Genomic DNA, 21279 nt, shown 5'->3' with positions numbered 1-21279 from the left:
CTTCTAGACTGCTTATTCTATCATACTACATAGGTACCACTAAGTAGAGGTTAATGGTGCTGTCTAAATGCTCAGTCCCTGAAAATATCATTAAATGTTTATTCTGACAAGAAAATGCAATAAAAATGTACATAAAAATCATGATTGGGAAATCAGGGGACAGTGAAAGGGAGACAAAAACATGAGAAGGGGTATCACGGTTTGAGAAGTAATGTAACCATTACCTAAAAAAATCTAACTTCAACCCTTCTATACATTAACCCTAAATAAAGTACAAAAAAAACCCCACACCACCATAAAAAAATCTAGACAGGTGTTAATGTCTAGACAGGAGAAAAACTGAAGACAGACACAGCAGAGAAACTGGGGGCACATTCTTCTCCTTCTTCTGTTTTCTTTTGTCGTTTCTCATCACGCGCCTTGTTCTCATCACCAACTGTTTCTGGTGGATCATAGAACATACTTGCTGAATTGTCTGTGATACAATCTGGCATTAAAGGCAGGAAGAGTTGATTGAGCATAAGAGCAGATCTTTCCTGAGCATTTCCTCTGTAAGTCTGCCTCTTCGCTCTCACTGGCCGATCTCTTTCTTAGGGAATGTTGTGCTGCCAAGCTCACTTTTCCTACTACACAGCACCAGCGCAATACAGAGATTTCTGATCTGACTTCTTACTACGTAATATTTACAATTAAATGAAAGATACCCAAGGTGACTTTCTTACATATCTACAGTAGCAAATATATTAAAGTGATATACATACTACAAAGGTTGTATACAAAATAATGCTCAGGATGTCTGGTGTTGAAGAAACGAGCCACTTCCTAAAAAAGATAAATACATTCATAAACTATATTGTTGAAGGCGGCTCCTTTGTACAACTACTTAAAGATACTAGTAAAACATGCTGTCTACTTTTGAAAACGCTTTTGTCACAGCTTTAATCTTCTGATTTTCTTCTTCTTCAAGTCTGTGAAATGCTTCTTTTGACCTAAGAGTATACACTAGCTTCCCCCTTGTTCTGAAGGACAAAGCAGCCAAACATTCATGCCTTCTAATCCTTGTCTATCTCCAGATAGACCCTCAGATTAAACAGGAAGGTGCTGGAGGCATTAAGGTAGGCATGTTAAATCTGTCCAAGTCTCAGTCTGAATGACCTGCCCTTAGCCTTTGTCTCTGGAGGCCTGGCCAGTGTTTATAGTTCTGGATTTTTCTCTTCAAGATGACAAGAAAAGGCATTGTGTTTGGAAAGCAGTCTGCCTTTTGCAGTTTTATAAATCCTGTTCTTCCTGGATCCCTAGATATCTATGAAGTGACTACAAGAGAGCATGGCTAAGATCAAGAACACATTGTATTTTCCAGCAAAAGTAGCTTTTACTTGACTTAGGGGCAAAGGGACATGGTCTGACTGCATACAGAAGTGGCCAGACTTGTTGATGCTTCCTCACTGTGTTTGTTTCTCCAGTAACTGTGGCTGTGTCCCACGCACCTGCACTCTGACCCTTTTCTTTCTATATTCAGTGTTGTTCAAAATACAATGCTGAAACCTTCTTCCCTTTGAAGGACAAGCAGGAGCATATGACCTGCTTAGCCTCCTCAGGAATTAAGTTTGTTCAGTGTTATGTTTATGATGTACAGATCAACACAAAGTACAATGCTTACCCTCATTGTTTTCAAACTCAAATATTTAAAGTCATATGAGCTATAAAATGTCCACTCAAAAACTTCCAGCTGCCAAATTTACATCTCTTCCTCCAGCTTTATTTTGTCATAGTTGCATGTTTTCCTTTCTACCAAATGGATTTGCAGAATATAATGCATTTCATGACACTTTGGAGCAGTATATAACACTATACTTTCTGTGCGTGCATTTTCCATAGATCCATAAATATTAATCCTATTTTTAAAAGAACAACCAGGGCACAAAACTAGAATTTCTTTTGCTGGTAGAAACTCAGTTACAAAAGAGCTACCATATGATTCTACTATGAGAAACTCAAGAAACATTAAAACTGATCTATGGCAATCAAAAATCAAAAGAACACTTTCAGTGTTTGAAAAGTGATTATAAATGCCAGAACATTGTCAACAATTTGATAGTGGTGTTCATTGCATGCCCTCATACATAATTGCATTAATAGACAAATGTAAGATGAGGGCAATGTGGAGTCTGCATCCGTAAAGATTTATTTATATAAGCATGCATTACATAATGATGGTTTTTCAGTTAAACACCAATTGTTTTTTTGTTGTTGTTTTTTGCCAGTCCTGGGATTGAGCTCAGGACCTAAGCACTGTCCTAGGACTTTCTCAAGGCTAGAGCTCTACCACTTCAGCCTCAGCACCACTTCCAGCTTTTTTCTAGGTATGTGGTACCGTATTGTTCTTTATTGATACATACGGAAGAATAAATGTCATGCATATTACTAAGTATCACATGAGATTTTGAGACACACACGTGTATATGCGTATACACATACAAAAACACATACATACATGTACATAAATCAGGTTAAATACAACTACTATGTCAAGCATTAGATAACATCATAGTGAAACTTTAAAATCCTTTCTTCTTTAATAATATATAACACAATGCTGTTGTGTGTAATCAATCTACTGTGTAACAGCTCAGTGAAAAGTTACCTCTTATGTCATTATAATCTCTTGCTCATTGATCAACCTTTGTCCAAACCTTCCTCCTTCTGACTCACCCAAGTTTCTTATATTCACTAGTCTAGGCTCACCTTCATTGAGATCAATGTTTTTTTTATTTCACATATTCCATACTTGCCATTTGGCTTATTTGATTAACGTATAACTTCTCCTTTTGTGTTATTGACAAAGACAGTTTTTTGCAGGAGTAAACAATGCACTATCATGTAGAGGTGCCACAACATTCACCTTGGAATGGAAACTTAAGAGGTGGATTTCATCCCTTGGCTATTCACTGCTGAGCAGTGAGCTTTTAAACAGGGGTACATATGTCTCTGCCACATAATGATCTCTTTAAGTCACATCAATACCCAGTCGAGGTATGATTGGATCCCAAGATCATTGAAGTGTGATTTGTTTGAGAATCTTCACACTGTTTTCTTGAATGTCTATGCTAATTGATATCATCAATAGCTTGCCATGGGCCATCTTTCTCCACAAGTTTACTAGCATGTGTTACCTCTTAACTATTCAATAATTGTCATGCTTGTGGAATGTTGCAGTGCTATCACATTGTGGTTTCCACCTGCATTTTTCTGATGATGAGTGAGGTTCTACATTTTCTCTTACACTATTTTTTTTTACCAATCCTGGGGCTTGAATTCAGCGCCAGGTACTCTCCTTGGATTTTCTCAAGGCTAGGGCTCTACCACTTGTGCTACAGCACCACTTCTGGCTTTTTCTGTGAATGTGATCCCAAGGAATGGAACCCAGGGCTTCATGCATACTAGGAAAGCACTCTCCTACTAGGACTTGCTCGCTTCTCTCATAAGAGTTGTGGAGCATTTATTATTTGCCTTGTGTGGGGAAAGAGACCTGTAGTCCTGAGGCTATGTTTGGATAACTGATGCCCAGCTTACACAACAGTACTCTTATGGGATGAAGCTGCTGAGAATTCCAGGAACTTACTTCAAGTACATTCATTGATGTTCACACACTGAGTGATCACCCATCAGAGCATTTCCTGTCATTGACCACTGAATGTATATACGTTATATATGAACCCATACACAGATCTCCAATTATATTTCATTAAGGAAAAACAGTAGGAATTACTACAGGAATTCACTGTATGTGAATACATACGTACATATATCCCTAACCCCAAATTTTATGTGCTTTCTTAGTAAGGAGCTTCAAGGGGCTTAAAATTAAGTTAGTCACTTACAGAGCCCAAAGTGGGATTTCCCTTATTTAATTATCAGGGAATCTATGTGAAAGAACATATATATTTTTAGACATGGCTTTCTTCTCCCTGAAAGACTACATATGGGGACACAATTCCTCTCATCCTGTGATGGAGCCTATTTTCTGATCCTTGAATCCAGACTGCTTTTGTAATTCATTTTTGTCTTAGCTAATGAATTCAAGGCCACTCACACTCACTTGAAGACTTAGTCTTAATGGAATTACATTCATTTGCTTGCTGTTCCTAAGGCCATCTCAATGGTCCCCAAGATCTAGCTGCCTGGGAGAAGAGACATAATAACAGAGAGGCAATCAGAAAAGCCAATTCAGATTAGCCAGTCCTCAGAGGAGCGGCAACTGATCAGAGATGCCCAGATCAGCCCAGTGAAGTAGCCAGTCCTGTACCTAATCGTTGGAACCACTCCATTAAGCCCCATCCAAATGTTCAAACCACTCTATCTTGAGATAAATAAATGGGTGCTCTTACTAATCAGTAGGACCTCCAGGGCTTCGCATAAACAAAAGCAAGTTGATACCATGCTTTTATGATTTTTCACCAGAAAGAATAAAATGGTAGAACACTGCTTTGCCTGGGTCAACACTAAGCTCTTGAGTCTATAGAGTTCACTCTGTGCTGCACAAATATGCTTACCTGCATTGGATTCCTATAGAATGTATGTATCCCAGAGGATGGAAATGACATGGCGACAAGACGGTCTGGAAAGCAAAAGAATCCCTATTAGGAAAGTCAGTACAGATGGGAACAACAATAATAACAAAAATTATTTGTACATCTATCCAGGTTCTTTTCTCAGTGTACAAGAAGAGTTGATATGACAGTGACATAACCAAGATGATGCATTAAGATGAAGCAATAGAAGTCTAGGGAGGTGATTTTGTGGCGGAGTGTTTGACTTGCATGCAAAAACACTCTGAGTTGGATTCCTCAGGACAACATAAAGAGAAAACACCAGAAGTGGCAGTGTGGCTCTACTGGTAAAGTGCTAGCCTTGAGCAAAAGAAGCTCAAGGACAGTTATCAAGTTCTGAGTTCAAGCCCCAGGACTGACAATACAATACAAAGGTAAATAAATAAGTTATGCAATATCATAATATCCTTAGGCTCAACAGGAACTTAGTGTTTGAAGCCGTCTTCCCTTAGCAAACCTGACCTCATGGATAATGAACTTGTTCTCTGGGATTTTAGAAGATTAAGGTCTCTTTCTCTTGGATGCTTAGATAGCTAACAAAACTGAATAAATAATAAGTGAAATTTTAATGGAGCCACTTGAAATTGCATCGTATTTACTGTCTAACCACCAGGGAGTCTTGATTTGAAATGAATGAGATTACCTGTACCCAGATGTAATCTACCAATATATTACCATAACACAGTAGCCTATGAAATCATTGAGAAAAATACTTTGAGAGTATGGAAAGGAAGGAAGGAAAGAAGAAAGAAGAGAAGGTAAGCGAGACAGAGAAAGGAAGAAAGAAGAGAAGCAAAAAAGAAGAGAGAGAAAGCAAAAAAGCTAGGCATTTTTGGCTCAATCTTGGAAATCAGCTATTCAGGAGGCAAAGATCTGAGGAACATGGAAAGACTTCATCTCAATAAATGGCTTGGTACAATGGCATACAAGTAGAAGAACTGTAGCTCAGAAAGGCTGGGACAGAAAGCAAGAGCCTACCTTGAAAATAACGATTACATAAAAAGTGCTAATGGTTTGGCAGAAGTAGGAGAGCCTCCCAAGCAAGCAAGAGACTGAGTTCTTTTCCCAGAACCACCAAAGAAGCCAACGTAGTAACAAATCAAAAACAAAAAGCACAAACCAATGTGCCTTAGATGAAAAACATTGTAGTTTGGGAAAATCAAAGGGAATATTCTTACTTCAAAGGAAAATGTGGATTAAACATAAGTCAATCACATGACAAGTTTCAAAAAACAGTAATATAATTAAGAGAAGTCAATCAACAGTTAAGTTTCACAAACCAGTGATGTAAGTTAAATCTAGGTCAAATCCATCCTTGGCATATCGTCTCTTATTGCCAGACACCTGGGAGGAACAAAAATGATGAAGCTGTAAAACAGAAGTCAAGCACAAAGAATTTGATATTGCTACCTAAAACTTTTACCAGGATGGGAAGCAAACATGTCCTGCCCACTTACCAGTCTTCTGATTAATTTTTCTAGATGTCTTTTCTGAGTTGCAAGGTGAAAGATCCTCATAAGTGTTATCAGCCTCAGAAGCCGAAAGAATACAATCATTCTAAAAATTGATAGATACATACTTTAGTTCAGAAAGAGAAGAGGTCATCAATACATACGTTTAAATCTGTGTACATATGTTACATTGCTCTGCACCACCCCCATGGCCTCCACGTTCTGCTCTAGTGCTCTAACAGTCAGCTATACCCCTCATCCCAGAGGACACTGGGTAACATATGGACATACTTGGTGGTCACAACCAAATGGATGCAGGTGCTAATCACATCTAGGACTGCTGCTAAACACCCTACAATAAATATGAATCTAGGAAGAATGATAGGATGTTTTTGTCCTCTCTTCCCTACCCAAGTAATAACTATCTTCTCAAAATATCAGTAATGCTAAGATTGAGAAATTACTGTCTGGACAAACAGTAATGAGTTCATTCAGATTTATAGACTATTTTAGTTTTCATCTTCCCCCCAAATGAACTTTGATTGTTTGTACATTGGTGTTATTCCTTTTAGTAACAGAGGCTCCCTACAGCTAGTACATGCATATCAGGCAGGGAACAGGTTGCAATACTTCCCAACCATACTGGCTGGTGTTTCTCCTCCATGCAGAAACACAAAGGTGTGGACATGTCCAACAAGATTCATTTGGCAGAACTGCTTCAACCATGGTTCACAGATCCCAGAGTTTCCAATTCAGTGGTCTAGGGTGGAGGCTGATGTGTTCTTTCTTTCTTTCTTTCTTTCATCTTTTCTTTCTCTCTTTCCTTCTTTCTTTCTTTCTTTCTTTCTTTCTTTCTCTCTTTCTCTCTCTCTTTCTTTCTTTCTTTCTTTCTTTCTTTCTTTCTTTCTTTCTTCTTTTCTTCCTTCCTTCCTTTCTGTCCTTCCTTCCTTCCTTCCTTCCTTCCTTCCTTCCTTCCTTCCTTCCTTTCTTCCTTCCTCATTTCTTCCTTTCTTTCTTTCTGAAAAACGCACTTTATTGGGAAGTAGAGTGCTGCACAGCATAGACAACAGAGATTGCCAGATGTGAGACCTACAAGCCACATTTCCTAAGACAAAGGGGAATTTTTAGTAAAATCATCTGACCCATGGTTTCCACTGGGCAGGCACTAATGGCTTCCCAATGGAGAGCTAGGAAAACTCCCATCACTTTCCTGAGGCAGTTGTGGTTCCTAGAGATAGAGCCCCTCACGTGTGCCTTCTTGTTTTTAATAAACAAGATTTTCTTTAGATTTTTTGAAGTCTACATTTGTTACTTTAATTCTGTGTTCCCTCAAGGCCATCAGCCCAGCTTCCGTACAGATTGCCTTATTGTTGGCCCCAGAGAGATCATCTTTGCCCTGATCAAGTCATCTAGAGTCACATTGTCTGCCAGGACAGTCATGCTTTTATGAATGTGGAAGGTGAGCTTATTTTTTTTTCTCATCTGGCAGGGGGAACTCAATCTTTCTGCCAATGAAGCCTGGTCTGATCAGTGCTGGATCCAAAGTTTCTATCTGGTTTGGGGCCATGATCACTTTCACATCCCCCCTTGAATCAAAACGATTCAAGTGGCTTAACAGCACCAACATGGTTCTCTGAACTTCTCTCTCACCTCCAGAGTCCAAATCTTACATTCTGGTGCCAATGACATCAATTTAATCAATAAACACAGTGGATGGTTCGTGTTCTTCTGCAACTCGAAACAATTCCCATACAAGTAGGGGCCCGTTGCCTAGGTGCTTTTGAATAAGTTGTGAGCCCACCTCTCTCAAGAAAGTGGCCAATGTTTCATTTCCTACTGCTTTAGCCAACAGTTTTACCTGTGCCAGGTGGCCTATAGAGAATGATGGGTGTTTTATACCAATCTCTTCATAATATTCAGGATGAGTGAGAGGCAATTCCTCAGATTCCTTAATATACTGGATTTGGTTGTCTAAGCCACCCATATCTGCATATGTCTCGTGGGGAGCCTCTCCACCTTCATCACTGTGACCAGGGGGACCGTGTCATCCATTAGCATTCCTATCACCGCATGCACTTTGTGGTTGAGCAGGACTGAGCAGCCTGGTTCCAGCAGGTTCTTGTCCAGGATGGAAAGGATGATGACACAGTGCTCAGAGCCCACAGATGTGGACACCATGGCACAAATGTCATCAGTGATCCTCTTCCAAGGTGCCTACCGACATCAGGGCCCCCCCAGGTCATCCACCTTCCATCTTTCCTCCTCTTGCTTTGCTTCTAATAGCTTCATTTGTTCCTGATTTCTAAGAAATTCTTCTTCCATGAGAAGATAATCTTTAATTATCTCTAACTTCAGTTATTTCAAGCGACACTGAGTGTAAGATGTCACCAGTGGCAGTTTGCTGGCAGCATCTGGTCACTTCGTTTTCTTCTTCTATTTCTCCACTCTAGTTGGTACAGGTGCTTCATATTTCCTTTTCTTGTCCTTATCATCCTTCTTGCTACCTCTGGCCATGACCACGACTCTGACTCCGATCCATCTTGATTCAGCTGCTGTAGCTGCTACCTCAAGTGTTGTCTTGCTACCAAGGTCTCAAGTGGTGCTGAGGTTGCCCATTGAAGGACCATATGGATTGAGGTTATTTTCAAGATCCAAACCCTAGCCAAAGCAATATTTACTTGGGGATCACACTGGACCTCTCAGAAATTTTGGTAAGAAAGAATCTATTTCTTTGACTTCTAATGAATATAGCTAAAAGCCTCCTAACATTAGCCCTCCAATGTACATTGGTATTTTTCTATCTCATTTAGGGAAAGGGAGATAGAGACAGAGGCAGACACAGACACAGATACAGACAGACAGCCACACCCATACACATATTACTTAGTAATCCCTTACTGCTTTAACTTTGCCTTAACATTCTTCGTTTTACCAAACTGCCATTGCAAAAATCCATTATCTGGGTTGCCATATACGTGATTTCCTGGTTTCCATCGGCTATTTTTTAGAGAAGTATAACTAGAGCCACTGAAACTTCATACATGTTCAAGTCAATACACTTGCAACATTAGGAAAAGCAGATTAGTAGATCATCAAGGGGGATTTCAAAATGATGTTCCAGTTCCTATATCCAATGGAAGTACTTTAGTGAAGACACCTTTAACTGGCTTTAAATGCTGTCTGTTTTTAGATCTCAAGGGTATGAAAATGTATCATTTTCCCTTCATTTGTTCTTCCATTTTTGTGTTACAGTCCCTTGAAATCAGGTTCTTACACTTGCTAAGTAGGCCTCTACCACTCAATCCATGTCATCATCCCTAATATTTTATTTTCAAAAAATGTATCAGTTTCAGAACTTAAACAGAAATCAGTTCAATATACACAATTTAAGCCAAGAATAAGTACAAATTAAGGAACAAATGAAAGAAAAGTGTGACAGTTAAGTCATGGGCTTCCTACCTTTGGATATCTTTAAAAAATGTAGCATTAAAGAATATGTATGTGATGTCCATAAATAAAATAATGATAGTGATGGCAGCATCTGTAATATTGAGGAAATCTGAAAAATAATGCTTTTTCCTGTAAGAGAAAGTAAAAAAAATGGTTATCTTCTTTAAGGGGATAGAGGAAAATCTTTAGAGCAAAAAGTACTTGACTCAACTTCATTAAAATTGTTATTGTAATAGATTCTATGAAATGGATGGACTGGATTTGGGAAAGAGAAAACATAATACTGGTGGAAGGTATTCAAGTAGTAAATTTGTATTATTACATACTTGCATACCTGATGACAATCAAAGCTTAATGAATAAGCCATCTACCCCATCCATTGGACAAGAGGTATGCACTGCCTTCTCCCATGGAGTTGGAAGAAGACAAATGCAACAGTTCTGTTGAGCAACAATTTCAGTACATCATACTATCCCCAGATCAATATATGAGTATCATATGAGATGGGTATGAACTGCGCTTCTGAACTCATAATCTGTCCTTGCACCCACAATGGAATCCCACGGGGCTGCTGTGTCCTTAAAAGGACAAAGACCGACATCCATCTACCAGACTCCTCTCCACCACTGACTCCTGCAGAGGTGAGCACTAGTCCTCCAGGAAAAGCATCTTCACACTCTGAGGCAGTCTGTCAGGATCAGACTAACCTGGCAGTGAATAACTCTGCTTAGCTCAAGAGAAGAAGGAGAACAAGTCCTCAGGAAAGAACATACGCTACCTTCTGAAATGACTTGGAGAAAGGGAGGCTAGGAAACCCAGTGCCTGACTCGCCCAGCAGCCCATCCCCAAGGCTTGCCTCACTCATCCTACTTTTCAGAAAACCAGCAAGCAGGAAAGGGAAGCAATCTATTTCTTTCTTGCTACATCTCACTAATGAGATGATAAGCAATCTCCACATCACCTGCAGATGCTTTCATTGAAACTTTTCCTTTCAATGAACTCGGGACTATTTAGAGTGCAGTATCTAGTATTTCACATACTATCAAACGTTACTTGAAATTCCAGTCAGAATCAAAGTATTGATCTATAGACCTCAAGTATATACTTCTCCTTCTAATTTTTAACAGTCATGGGGCAGAACTCTGGGACTGGGTACTGTCCCTGAGCTATTTAGCTCAAAGATACCATGCAACACTTGAGCCAGAGAAACACTTCTGGTTTTCTAGTAGTTAACTGGAGATAGGAATCTCACAGACTTTAGCACCTGGGCTGGCTTGGAACTGTGATTCACAGATCGCAGTTTCCTGAGTAGCTAGGATTACAGGCATTAGACACTGGGCCCAGATTCTTCTTCTTTTTTTTTTCTCAAGTCTTGGTGCTTCAACTCAGGGCCTGAACACTGTCCTTGGACTTTCTCAAGGTTAGAGCTTTACTACTTGTGCCACAGCACCACATCTGGCTTTTTCTATATGTGGAACCGAGGAATTGAACTTGGGTCTTTCTGCATGCTTGGCAGGCATTCCACCATTAAGACAGACTCCTGGCACTCATACTTCTCCTTCTTAACATACACATTGACATATTAATTACCTGGTCCCTTTTGGTAAATCCCTTTAATCTTTATCTGTTCAAAGACTTTTCTCAACTACTCCATGAGAGTGTCTCAAGCAATATAAAACTAATTAAAGCTACTCAATGAAAATCTGGGTTTGGGCCTTGGCTTCAAGAATGCTTTTCAAGAGGCACATATTTGTTTGGATTGATCTTCTAATTAATTTAGTATCCTGAAAAAAATTTGGCTGGGAGTTTGTCCTAGTAGAATGCTTGCTATCATGCACCAAGAACCTGGTGCAATTCCTTGCCACCACATATATAGAAAAACACTGGGAGTGGTGCTGTGGCTCAAGTGGTAGTTCTTTAGCCTTGAGAAATGTCCAAGGACAGCGCTCAGGCCCTGAGTTCAAGCACCAGGACTGGCAAATAAATGTTATTTTGTGTAAATCAAGGAGATAAATGGGAGTTTCAAGCACACAGTTAAGGGAAATAGTGAGCCTGAGCTACTTGGTGGAGGAGCCAGTCTCAGTAGGGTTCTTCAGATTTAGGCTTCAGAGAGAACAAAACTTACCCTTTCAGAAATACTTGTAGAACAACATCCAAAAGGAAAAATATAGCAATCACAAGGGAAAGTGATCTGTACTCTAATGGAATATGGAGTTTGCTGGTTGTAACTGTAATATCTGTTACCATTAGACCAAGATCGACAAAAATCAGTAGTATTGCCAAAATCCTAAAATAAATAAAGACAATGAGAGTTTGGCACCACATTTCAACAATTCCTAAAACTATATGTCAGATGCTAAAAAGACATTATTTAAGATTATAGTGGCCAGTGGTATGAAGAATTAGTGCATTCCTATCTAAAAACATTGTTCAGTTTTTTTATCCAATAGAAGCACTGAATAGTGAACAACATTCCCTCCTAAACAGTATACTGGAGGGTATGTAGAAACCACACAATAACTGCAAGCTAGAACAAAAATGGAAATGAAATGACTAGTCTGTCAGTATAAACTCTTTAAATATTGATAAATTCTGAAGATGAATCTATCAGTTTCTTTTAGCACATTAAAAGTCATCAATCTGAATCTTTGTCAGACTGTAATAGTTAAAGCTCAGTGAAGGCATAACTGACCTAAGCGCTTGAAGGACTACCTGCCTGTGTGCGGTGGTTCATAGCTATGATATTAGCTACTCATGAGACTGAGGAGGATACCAGGTCAAGGCCAGCCCCAGCAAAGAAATTCCACAAACCCACTTCAACAAGACGAGCTAGGTGTGATGATGTGAGCCTCTTGTCCCAGCCAGGTCAGTAAGGCAACTTCAGTCTTCCTACTGAAGTCCAGGCCAGTCAGAGCAAAAAGCCAAACCTTATCTCAGAAATAAGAAAGCAGGAAGGGCTAGAAGTCTAGTTCAGTCAGTGAAATGCCTGTCCAGGAAGCATGAGGCCCTAAAATGACTAATGCCCACTTGGATCCTAAGATGTTTATTGAGGATTTTAACATGGATATGATTATTTATTTGGGGGTACTCCGTGCGCAGCTATGGACACATGAAAAAGAATTCAATTCCATACATATTTATGGAATTGAACTCTAAGTGCTTTGAAGCCTTTCTGTCACATATTTTAAACGAACTACCCATTGGTTGATTGTATCGTTTATGTCGTTATGACGATGAATTGAGAAGATTTCAAAGTCTTTAAAACTGAAACTCAAATGAAAATACTATTAATTTTTATGTACTCTAAGGCACAGTATAAAATTATTCTCATATGTAGAGTGGAAGCCTAAGGAACGTGTTTCCAGAATGGAGGAATCACATAAATAAGGGAGTTATTAGAATACAACCTATACTTCCAAAAGTTTAACACTTCGTTGTTATTCTTTCCTTTATTTTTGCTTTCCTTCTTTCCTCACTCCCTCCATACTTTTCCCTCTTTCCTTCTTTCCTACTTTCCTTCCTTCCTTGCTTCCCTCCTTCCTTCCTTGCACTCCCTCTCCCTCTCCCACACCCTCCCCCTCTCAATCTCCCTCTCCCTCTCCCTCACACCCCTCCTCTCATTCTTCCAGTATTTCTGTCTTTCCTTCTTCCTTTTCCATTCCTGAGCCTTGTACTCTAGGTGCTGTCCCTGAGCTGCTTTTGCTCAAGACTAGCAAACTCACTTGAGCCAAAATGCCATTTCTGGCTTTTTCTGGGTCATTTATTTGAGATAAGAATCTCAAGAACTTTCCTGTCCAAGCTGGCTTCCAGTGGTAATCCTCAGCTTTCAGCAAGGATTAGAGATGTGAGCCACCAGCACCCAACTTATATTTACTTACTTTCATGAGTAGAAAAACACATAGCCATATGTCATTACATAGACTTGCTTAAATGCCATTTTTTTCTGAGTTATAAGACCAGCTTAAGACAATTTTCCAAGATCAATTGGATTATAGTATGAAGGCACACACGGGTTATTTTTCAACATCTTAACAGTAGAAACTCTTGTTGCTCAGTTTGGACTTTCTTAGATTCTTTTCACTTCAAATATTGATGTTATATTTTATATACATACTTCATTGCTTGTATTTCTACAGTCTTACCCACCTGAATGATAGAGACGGTAGAATTTTATTTGCAATTTTCTTCATGTGGTTGCTGTAAAATGTGAACAAAAATAAAATCAGTCACATTTTGTCTCTCTTGATATGGCTTTTTTACCTTTTTAGGAAAAGAGTAATCTGTTGTTCTTAGGAACCGAAACTTTGGTGCAAATCCAAACAAAAGTACATGCATTGTACAAGATTAACCAAAACCAAAGTCCTGTATAATATCAATTTAAAGGGATATTCTACACCAGTTTTATAATGAAATGCTTTTAATAAACAACTAAAATATTTACATTTATGTTTCATGAGTTTTTCACCTTCACATCCAGAATATATGAGGAAACAAACATACATATACCATACACCAAGTTTTGAATCTTTAGTGTAATATTTACCTTTCACATAAAATTCTAACCCTGACTTGATGGTAAGAGACTTTTCATCCACTAAATAAAGCACATACAATATGAGGGGCCTGTCCTCAGCTGTCAGTTCTCCATGAACAACTGGAAACCTAGTCAAGTCATTATATATTGGCCAACCCAATTCCCAGAGCAATGAAATGAGGTACATCGGAGATAAACACAGGCCGAAAAAGATTCTCGTGTCTTCATCATCATCTCTTGATATAGACATCTGACACGTAGTTGGGCAGAATTTTGTTTAAGGCTTGAAATACACCTTGGAGGTGAGCCATTATAGGAAAACATATTTCAAATTAAAACTTCCCTAAGGACTAGTCTTTTCTCATTCTGAGAGAGAGAGGGGGGAGGGAGGGAGAGAGGGAGAGAGAGGGGGGAGGGAGGGGGAGAGAGAGGGAGGGAGGGAGGAAGGGAGGGAGGGAGGGAAAGAGAGAGAGAGAAAGAGGAAGAAGAAGGAGGAAGAGGAGGAGGAGGAGGTGGTGGTGTAGGAGGAGGAGGATCAATGCTGGTGTTGTATCCTCTAGCTGGAGATAATGGAGCACCTGCAGAGTAGTTTCTTATCCTGCTGGGGCTTCCATCAAAACACTGAATTGGCTTTGGCCATTACAATAGATTAGGAATAAGAAGAATTCTTGATATTTATTCTTAAGACAGCTAAGGTTTTAGAAAGGTAGCTGCAGATATTACATCCAATGCATCTTAGAAAAATATCAAAAATCCTGTATTGTCATCAATACTTCCAAGAAAGTTCTCTAATCTAAATCACTTTCCTTTCTTTGACTATACTTACATGTGTGTCTGTACCTACATTCATGTTAATATCTATAAGTATACCTAGGTGAGTGGTGCATATATGTTCAGAACATACCCTTCATTGTTGTTAAGTTCATCACGTTTTGTTGTGGTATCAGACAAGATATCGCTACAGGATGAAAACAAAGCACATTGTCAGGTATCTTCTAGACTTGATTACATATCCCCCCATATTTCTCCAATAACCATCAACCAACCGTTCAAAAATGTTTTGCTCTACTTCTATGTATTTCAATATATTCTGTAGTTTATCTAGCTGTCTATTTCTACTGGAATTCCATCATGTGATGATAGCATGCAGTAATACAATCATTTCTTTTTTCCCATATATTTTTTGTAATTAATAGAAGGGTTACATTATATTCACCAGATTGAAGGTGCATCACTTCACATACATTGATACCCTTTCTCATGTCTTGGTCCCCATTTCCCTCCCCTCCCCCCGGAACATTATCTTGTTTTCCCCCCTTCCCTATCTGTTTTCAAATAACCAAATATACGTATATACAATATATCAGATAACAAGGTGAAATACTGTAACAATATGAGATAACCAAGGGACAGCAAAAGAGATGAGAGATAACAGTACATTAAGGACAACAATCACTCATTATATGGCTTTTGTTTCTATATCCTGGAGGTCCTTTCATTTAGTGTCATACGACATGGGCTTATGTATCTAGGTTTTGTTCTATTGTATATCTCTGCTAGGGGAGCTCAAGGTTTCTACTGATTATGACAAATGAGGGACACCATAGAGCCTATGTTCCTTTGAGTCTGACTTACTTCACTTAATATGATTTTTTCTAAGTGTTTCCATTTCCTTCCAAATGGGGCGATGTTGTTCTTCCTGACAGCAGCATAGAATTCCATTGTGTATAAATACCACATCTTGTTGATCCACTCATCAACTGACGGGCATCTGGGTTGGTTCCATTCTTTGCTATGGTAACTAGTGCTGCAATGAACATCGTTGTGCTAGTGGCTTTAGTATGTCCTTGTTTCTGGACGATTGGGTAGATGCCAAGTAGTGGAATTGCTGGATCATAGGGGAGCTCTATGTCTAGATAAGTAGGGCTGCGTTAAACTGCAGAGCTTCTGTATGGCAAAGGACATAGCTAGAAAATTAACTAGACAACCTACAGAGTGGGAGAAGATCTTCACTAACCATACAACAGACAAAGGCCTCACATCTAAAATGTATTAACAGCTCAAAAAAAATGAATCACTTCAAAACTAATCTCCAAAGAAACAACCATCTAGTAAACAGACGAACCAAAGACTTAAGAGTCTTCTCTGAAGAAGAAATATGAATGGCCTATGGACACATGAAGAAATGCTCGACATCTCTGGCCATAAAAGAAATGCAAATCAAAACAACTCTAAGGTTCCACCTCACTCCACTTAGAATGGCCGTGATTGAGAAATCCAATAACAACAGATGCTGGAGAGGATGTGGACAGGAGGTATCATTACTCCACTGTTGATGGGAGTTCAAATTCGTTCAACCACTATGGAAAGCAGTATGGCATTTCTTCAAAAGACTAAACAGAGCTCCCCCAATCATTTCTCATGTGTATCTATTAAGACTTCCTTTATACTCTACAAAGAAAACCATTTGTATAATTACATTGCAATAGAGAAGGAAAAGAACAATTCTGCCTTTGTGCTGTAAATATTTCCTTTGGAGAAAGCTTGGGGAGTGCTGGGATGATACTTATTCTGTGACTGTTGAGTGGAATAATAGGCAGATATGTGCTTCCATTGGCTATATGTCATCGGTTGAATCGGTTGTGGATTCTATGGAGAGGATCTAACATGGTTGGGATCCATCTCCTCATTTATGTGCAGCGGTGTCTGTTGTGTGAAATTGGGTGCTTTGAGGCTTAGCTGCCTTTTTGTTGCTAATCATTGCAGTATCTTTAGCCACATGAAGTCACTTTCATCTTGTATTATTTTCAAGTTTTCTTTGTTACATAGAAATACATTTTCATTTTCTTCTTTTTCAGCTCCATTCTGGGAATACCTTTTTCCATCCTTTCACTTCAACCTGTACTTGTCTTTGCTAAGGAGGTGAACTTCTTTTTGGGATATTTTTGTGCTGAAACTACTAGGGCTTCATCTTAGGGATTAGTTGCTCTTCCTTAGGTTTCTCTATCAATTCTGGGACTCTACCACTTGAGCCATACTTTCAGCTTTTTGCAAGTTAAATGGAAATCACAATCTCATACATTTCCTGCCTATGCTGTCTTTGAACCATGGTCTTCATGAGATCTCAACAGTACTGACCATTACAGGCATGAGACACCATTGCCCAGAATCTGTGTCGTCTACCTTGACTGAGGTAAAAAGTACCAGGTGTATAGTATTCATGAGGTACATAGTATACATGATTCCATCATTTCAGCAAAGCAGTGCCAATATATATATATATATATATATATATATATATATATATGTATATATATATGTATAAAAACACACACATGGAGAATTCTTAGGTGAGTCTCCTGTCTCCTGGAATTTATCATTTGTTTAGATATCAGACTCTTCTTGGGGTGGCTAAATAAAGACAATCGCATTTGGAACAGCATGAGGTAGTGGTGGGCAGGAAGCAGAGGTGACTTCAGAAAGTTCAGTGAAGCTAAGAATCCTACAAGTGCTCTTCCCTCTCAGGTAGTGTTGTCTCTATGTTAGGTGGGTGCCCCAGGCCTTCACAAGTTCCTTCATCATTTCTGATGGAGCTTCTCTCACAGCCCTATAAAGTCTTGATATGTCTTCACAGAGATGAAACACTGAACCTTGAGTTTTTCGGCTGTTTTGCTTTGTTTAGTTGGTTTTGTCCTTCTAGTCCTGGGTCTTGAACTCAGGGTGTGGGCACTGTCCTTGAGCTGTTGCAATCTATCACTCTATCACAACCTACCACTATAGCAGCACTTCTGAGTTTTTCTATGTGCATGTAGTACCTAGGAATCAAACCTAGGGTTTCCTGTGTGCTAGATAGGCAATCTAATAGTAGACCACCCACTCAGACCAGTTGTTTATTTTTTTCTTTTATTTCCTTTCTTTCTTAGTTTCACTCCCTTCCTTCCATCCTTCCTCCTTCCCTCCCTTTCTCCATCTCTCTGTCTCTGTCTCTCTGTCTGTCTCTATCTGTCTCTCTCTGTCTGTCTTTTTTCTTTCTTTCTTTTTCCTTCACCTGGCTTGATACTTGATTTTTGGGGAGAATGCGGTGGGCGTTGGTCCAGAGTCTTATACTCAGGGCTTGGCTGCTCTCCCAGACGTCTTCAGCTCAAACTTGTGCTATGCTCCTGGAGCCATAGCTGCACTTCCAGTTTTCTGATGATTAATTAGAGTCTCCTGGAGTTTTGTGCTTTGGTGACTTTGAACTGCAGTCCTCAAATCTCAGCCTCCTGAATAGCTAGGATTGCAGGGGTCAGCCAATGGCACCCAGTGATACTTGATAATTTTTTCATGAAATATATTAACTGTAAAGTGAGATGACTCAAGACTTGAGCTGTGGCATTCACAATCAAATCAAATGTCAGTGACAACATTGATTTGTCTTTTCAATCAGCTGTAGTTTGGAGGTGTAAATGCCCTCAATCCACCCAGTTTGCTGATTCCTTCATCTCATCCATTCTTCAGCATCATCTTGACGCTTCTGTCTCAGATAGGATTCAGAAACCATAGTCCTGAGGCAGGAGCTCGATCCTTGGGATTAGAATTGTGGCCCTCACTTCACTTGGTAGAAGCACCATAGCAGAAGCACTCTGGCAGGATAATGAATACTTCTAGGATTTTAGTTTCATTGTTTTCTGCTAAAGAGTCTTCAGAAAACAGTGGAGCCTCCTACATCCTATTACCTCCAAATAAAATAATTAAATCACTACTGCTTTGTAAAACTTAAGAGAACTTTAATCTCCCTGAGAGAGTCCACATGAAGTATCTAAGTGACAAATGTAGGAATGATGATTCCCTCAATAAGAAAATCACTCCCCCCTGCCCTCCTCCCCCTTCTTCTCCTCTTCCTGCCACTTTCTCCCCCTACTCTTTTTCTTCTGTGTCTTCATCTTTTATGTCTTCCCTTTATCCAATTGTCTTTCTCTTGCATTGTAATGGGGATTGGACCCAAGAACTTGCCCATGCTAGACACTTAAATGACTTGCTACACATATCCTATCTCAACCCAAAGACAGAGGAATAGTCTGTCCCGCTTCAGTGAGGAAAATGCTCTGAAGTCTAGACACTGGCCGTCTCCCTTCCCAGCCCTTCCATTCCCTGTGACCACCCCAGCCAAGATGGCCTCTAGAGTGCAAGATGATGAAATGTGTCACATTTTCTATGACATGGAAGTTTAAAAATTCTCCACACCAGAATAAAGCAAGAAAAGGAAGAAGGTTGTCCTTTTTTGTCTCATTGCAGACAAAACTTACATCATTTTTGAAGAAGGCAAAGTAATTTTGGATGGAGATGTTGGTGTTACCATAACTGATCCTTTCAAGCATTTTGGGGGAGTGCTTCTTGAAACAGGTTGTCACTATGCTTTGTATGATGCAAGCTTTGAAACCACAAATTCTAGAAGAGTTGATATTTTTGTGGGAGCAAAAAAAGTCAAATGATCTGTGTGAACTCCATGCCATTACAAAGAAGCTTCAAGGCATAAAGCACAAATGTCAAGCAAATGGGCTGGAAGACCTCAACATGCTTGTATTGCTGAAAAGCTAGGTGGGTCATTAATTGTGCCTTCTGAAGGGTGCCCTGTTTAAGCCATCATTCAGTGCCACAAATTAAAGCTTCCATGTTTAATGTTATCCTGTTGCTACCTAAGTAAAGCAAATTTACCTAGGACAGGGTTTTACTGGGGGGAAGCTGTCTTGTCATCTTCTACAGTAAACTAAGATATATAAATATGTGGGGAAAATAGCCATAAATATATCTAGAGTCTAAAGTTAAAAACAAAATCTTGGTGCAGGAGTGTGGGAGTTGGATGGCAGGAGGTGAGGTTCCTGGATTCAGAGAAGATGACAGAGGAACTGGATTTCATAGGGCAAGACTCAGTGAGGAGGTGGTCCTAACTCTTGCAGAGCTCATGGAAAGGCTGGAGCAGGCCTGGAGGATGCAAACTTTGCTCCTGAACTTCTGGAAAGCAAGTGTGAAATTGTAGAATGCGTCACAGAACAGCTGGATCACATGGAAGAAAATCTCAAAAGAGCCAAAAAGGGAGATCTGAAAGTTAGTATATGTCAAATGGAGATGGAGAGAATCCGTTATGTCCTTAGAAGCTGCTTGCAGTATTGACTCACAATGATAGAGAAGTTTTTCCCTCACATTCTAGAGAAGGAGAAGACAGGATCCTGAAGGGGAACCTTGCAGCCTTTCTCCAGAGGAATTTCCCTTCACCAAAGAGCACATGGCTCACAAGGACACTTATCTTAAAAATGTCACCTTAAAGCACATGCCTCCCAACTTACAGAAGGTGGACCTCTAGAGGGCAGTTACCAAACTAGATCCAGACTCATATGTGTTTCTGAGAGTAAAAGAACAGCAATAACATAGTTTGGTAGAACCCGAATCAGATGAGCAGATGGATTGCATGAGGATTCCCAACACTTGATCCAGTATTGTTCCTCTGATTGCTTCTGGAGCAGTGCAGCTAATTTAAAAATAACCAAGTGTGAAGACACGGAACCCCAGAAAACATGAGAAAGCCTATGCCACTACCTGCCTCAGAACACTAAGGAGCTATTGCTCCTGACAGCAGGCTTTTCTCCCATTGCTATGGGCCAGTAAGAATGGCAGGAATGCTACACTTCCATCTCAGCCAGCATCCTTGGGTGGGTCCCTTGCTCTTTTTGTTCTGAATATGAGGCAAATAAACAAGTCTGTATACCTTTTCAAAATAAAATTCTTTGAAAAATAAAGAATAATTCTTTAAAAAAATCTTAATTGTGAGAAGACTTTAAGAACAGTGTTGAAAGAAATCTATGGACACTTGGATGCCAATACAGTGATCTCCGTGTTTGCTTCTTTAAACACACACACACACACACACACACACACACACACACACACACACACTGTACTTTCTATCTTTTTCTATCTTACATTTTAAATGGTAATCCACTTGTAGGTACTCTTTTGGTTTCTACTTCAGTTTTGCTAAAGAATAAAAAGGAATGCAAAAGAAACCATGTCAGTTTGGGTCAAGTTAGTTATAATTAATGTTTAACTAGCAAGCTGATCTTCTAAACTTTAAACGTAGCAATCTACCATGTCATCTGTTCTAGAAAATGATTCTAATTGATCATATCAGGCCTGTGAAAACAGAAGATTTCAACCTGGTTATAGTTCTGCATGCCTGTAATCAATGCACACTGAATGC

The 21279-nt window shown here is 39.5% G+C and overlaps 1 protein-coding gene, 2 long non-coding RNA genes and 2 pseudogenes across 3 annotated transcripts in view; 1 reads left to right on the top strand and 4 right to left on the bottom strand.

Annotated features, from left to right (window-relative positions):
* LOC150039983 (phosphatidylinositol 3,4,5-trisphosphate 3-phosphatase TPTE2-like) overlaps positions 1 to 5988 on the bottom strand; it is a 48677-nt gene extending 42689 nt beyond the window's left edge. Inside the window, exons 1-3 of the mRNA XM_090327493.1 lie at positions 5891 to 5988; positions 4554 to 4618; positions 762 to 822 (exon numbers count right to left, since the gene is read on the bottom strand). Coding sequence (XP_090183619.1) covers positions 762 to 822; positions 4554 to 4604 — 112 coding nt within the window. The 5' untranslated portion in view covers positions 4605 to 4618; positions 5891 to 5988. The remainder of the gene's footprint in view (positions 1 to 761; positions 823 to 4553; positions 4619 to 5890) is intronic.
* Positions 5989 to 6007: 19 nt separating this feature from the next.
* Positions 6008 to 12220, bottom strand: LOC150039981 (uncharacterized). Its single transcript, XR_016534141.1, has 3 exons — positions 11637 to 12220; positions 9521 to 9640; positions 6008 to 6167 (listed from the first exon to the last, which is right to left on the bottom strand). It is a non-coding gene; the product is annotated as an uncharacterized LOC150039981 (long non-coding RNA).
* Positions 7290 to 8431, bottom strand: LOC150039982 (26S proteasome regulatory subunit 4 pseudogene; annotated as a pseudogene).
* Positions 12221 to 13673: 1453 nt separating the features above from the next.
* On the bottom strand, positions 13674 to 21058 carry LOC150039979 (uncharacterized). The gene is made up of 3 exons (XR_016534135.1): positions 21003 to 21058; positions 14950 to 15003; positions 13674 to 13708 (listed from the first exon to the last, which is right to left on the bottom strand). It is a non-coding gene; the product is annotated as an uncharacterized LOC150039979 (long non-coding RNA).
* LOC150039980 (DNA replication complex GINS protein SLD5 pseudogene) lies at positions 19919 to 20511 on the top strand (annotated as a pseudogene).
* Positions 21059 to 21279: the final 221 nt, after the last annotated feature.

The sequence above is a fragment of the Megascapheus bottae genome, unplaced genomic scaffold, assembly GCF_031878675.1.
Source record: "Megascapheus bottae isolate mThoBot1 unplaced genomic scaffold, mThoBot2.hap1 HAP1_SCAFFOLD_43, whole genome shotgun sequence".
Taxonomy (NCBI): Eukaryota; Metazoa; Chordata; class Mammalia; order Rodentia; family Geomyidae; genus Megascapheus; species Megascapheus bottae.
The sequence above is the reverse complement of the archived record's forward strand: the minus strand, read 5'-3'. Positions and strand labels throughout refer to the sequence as shown.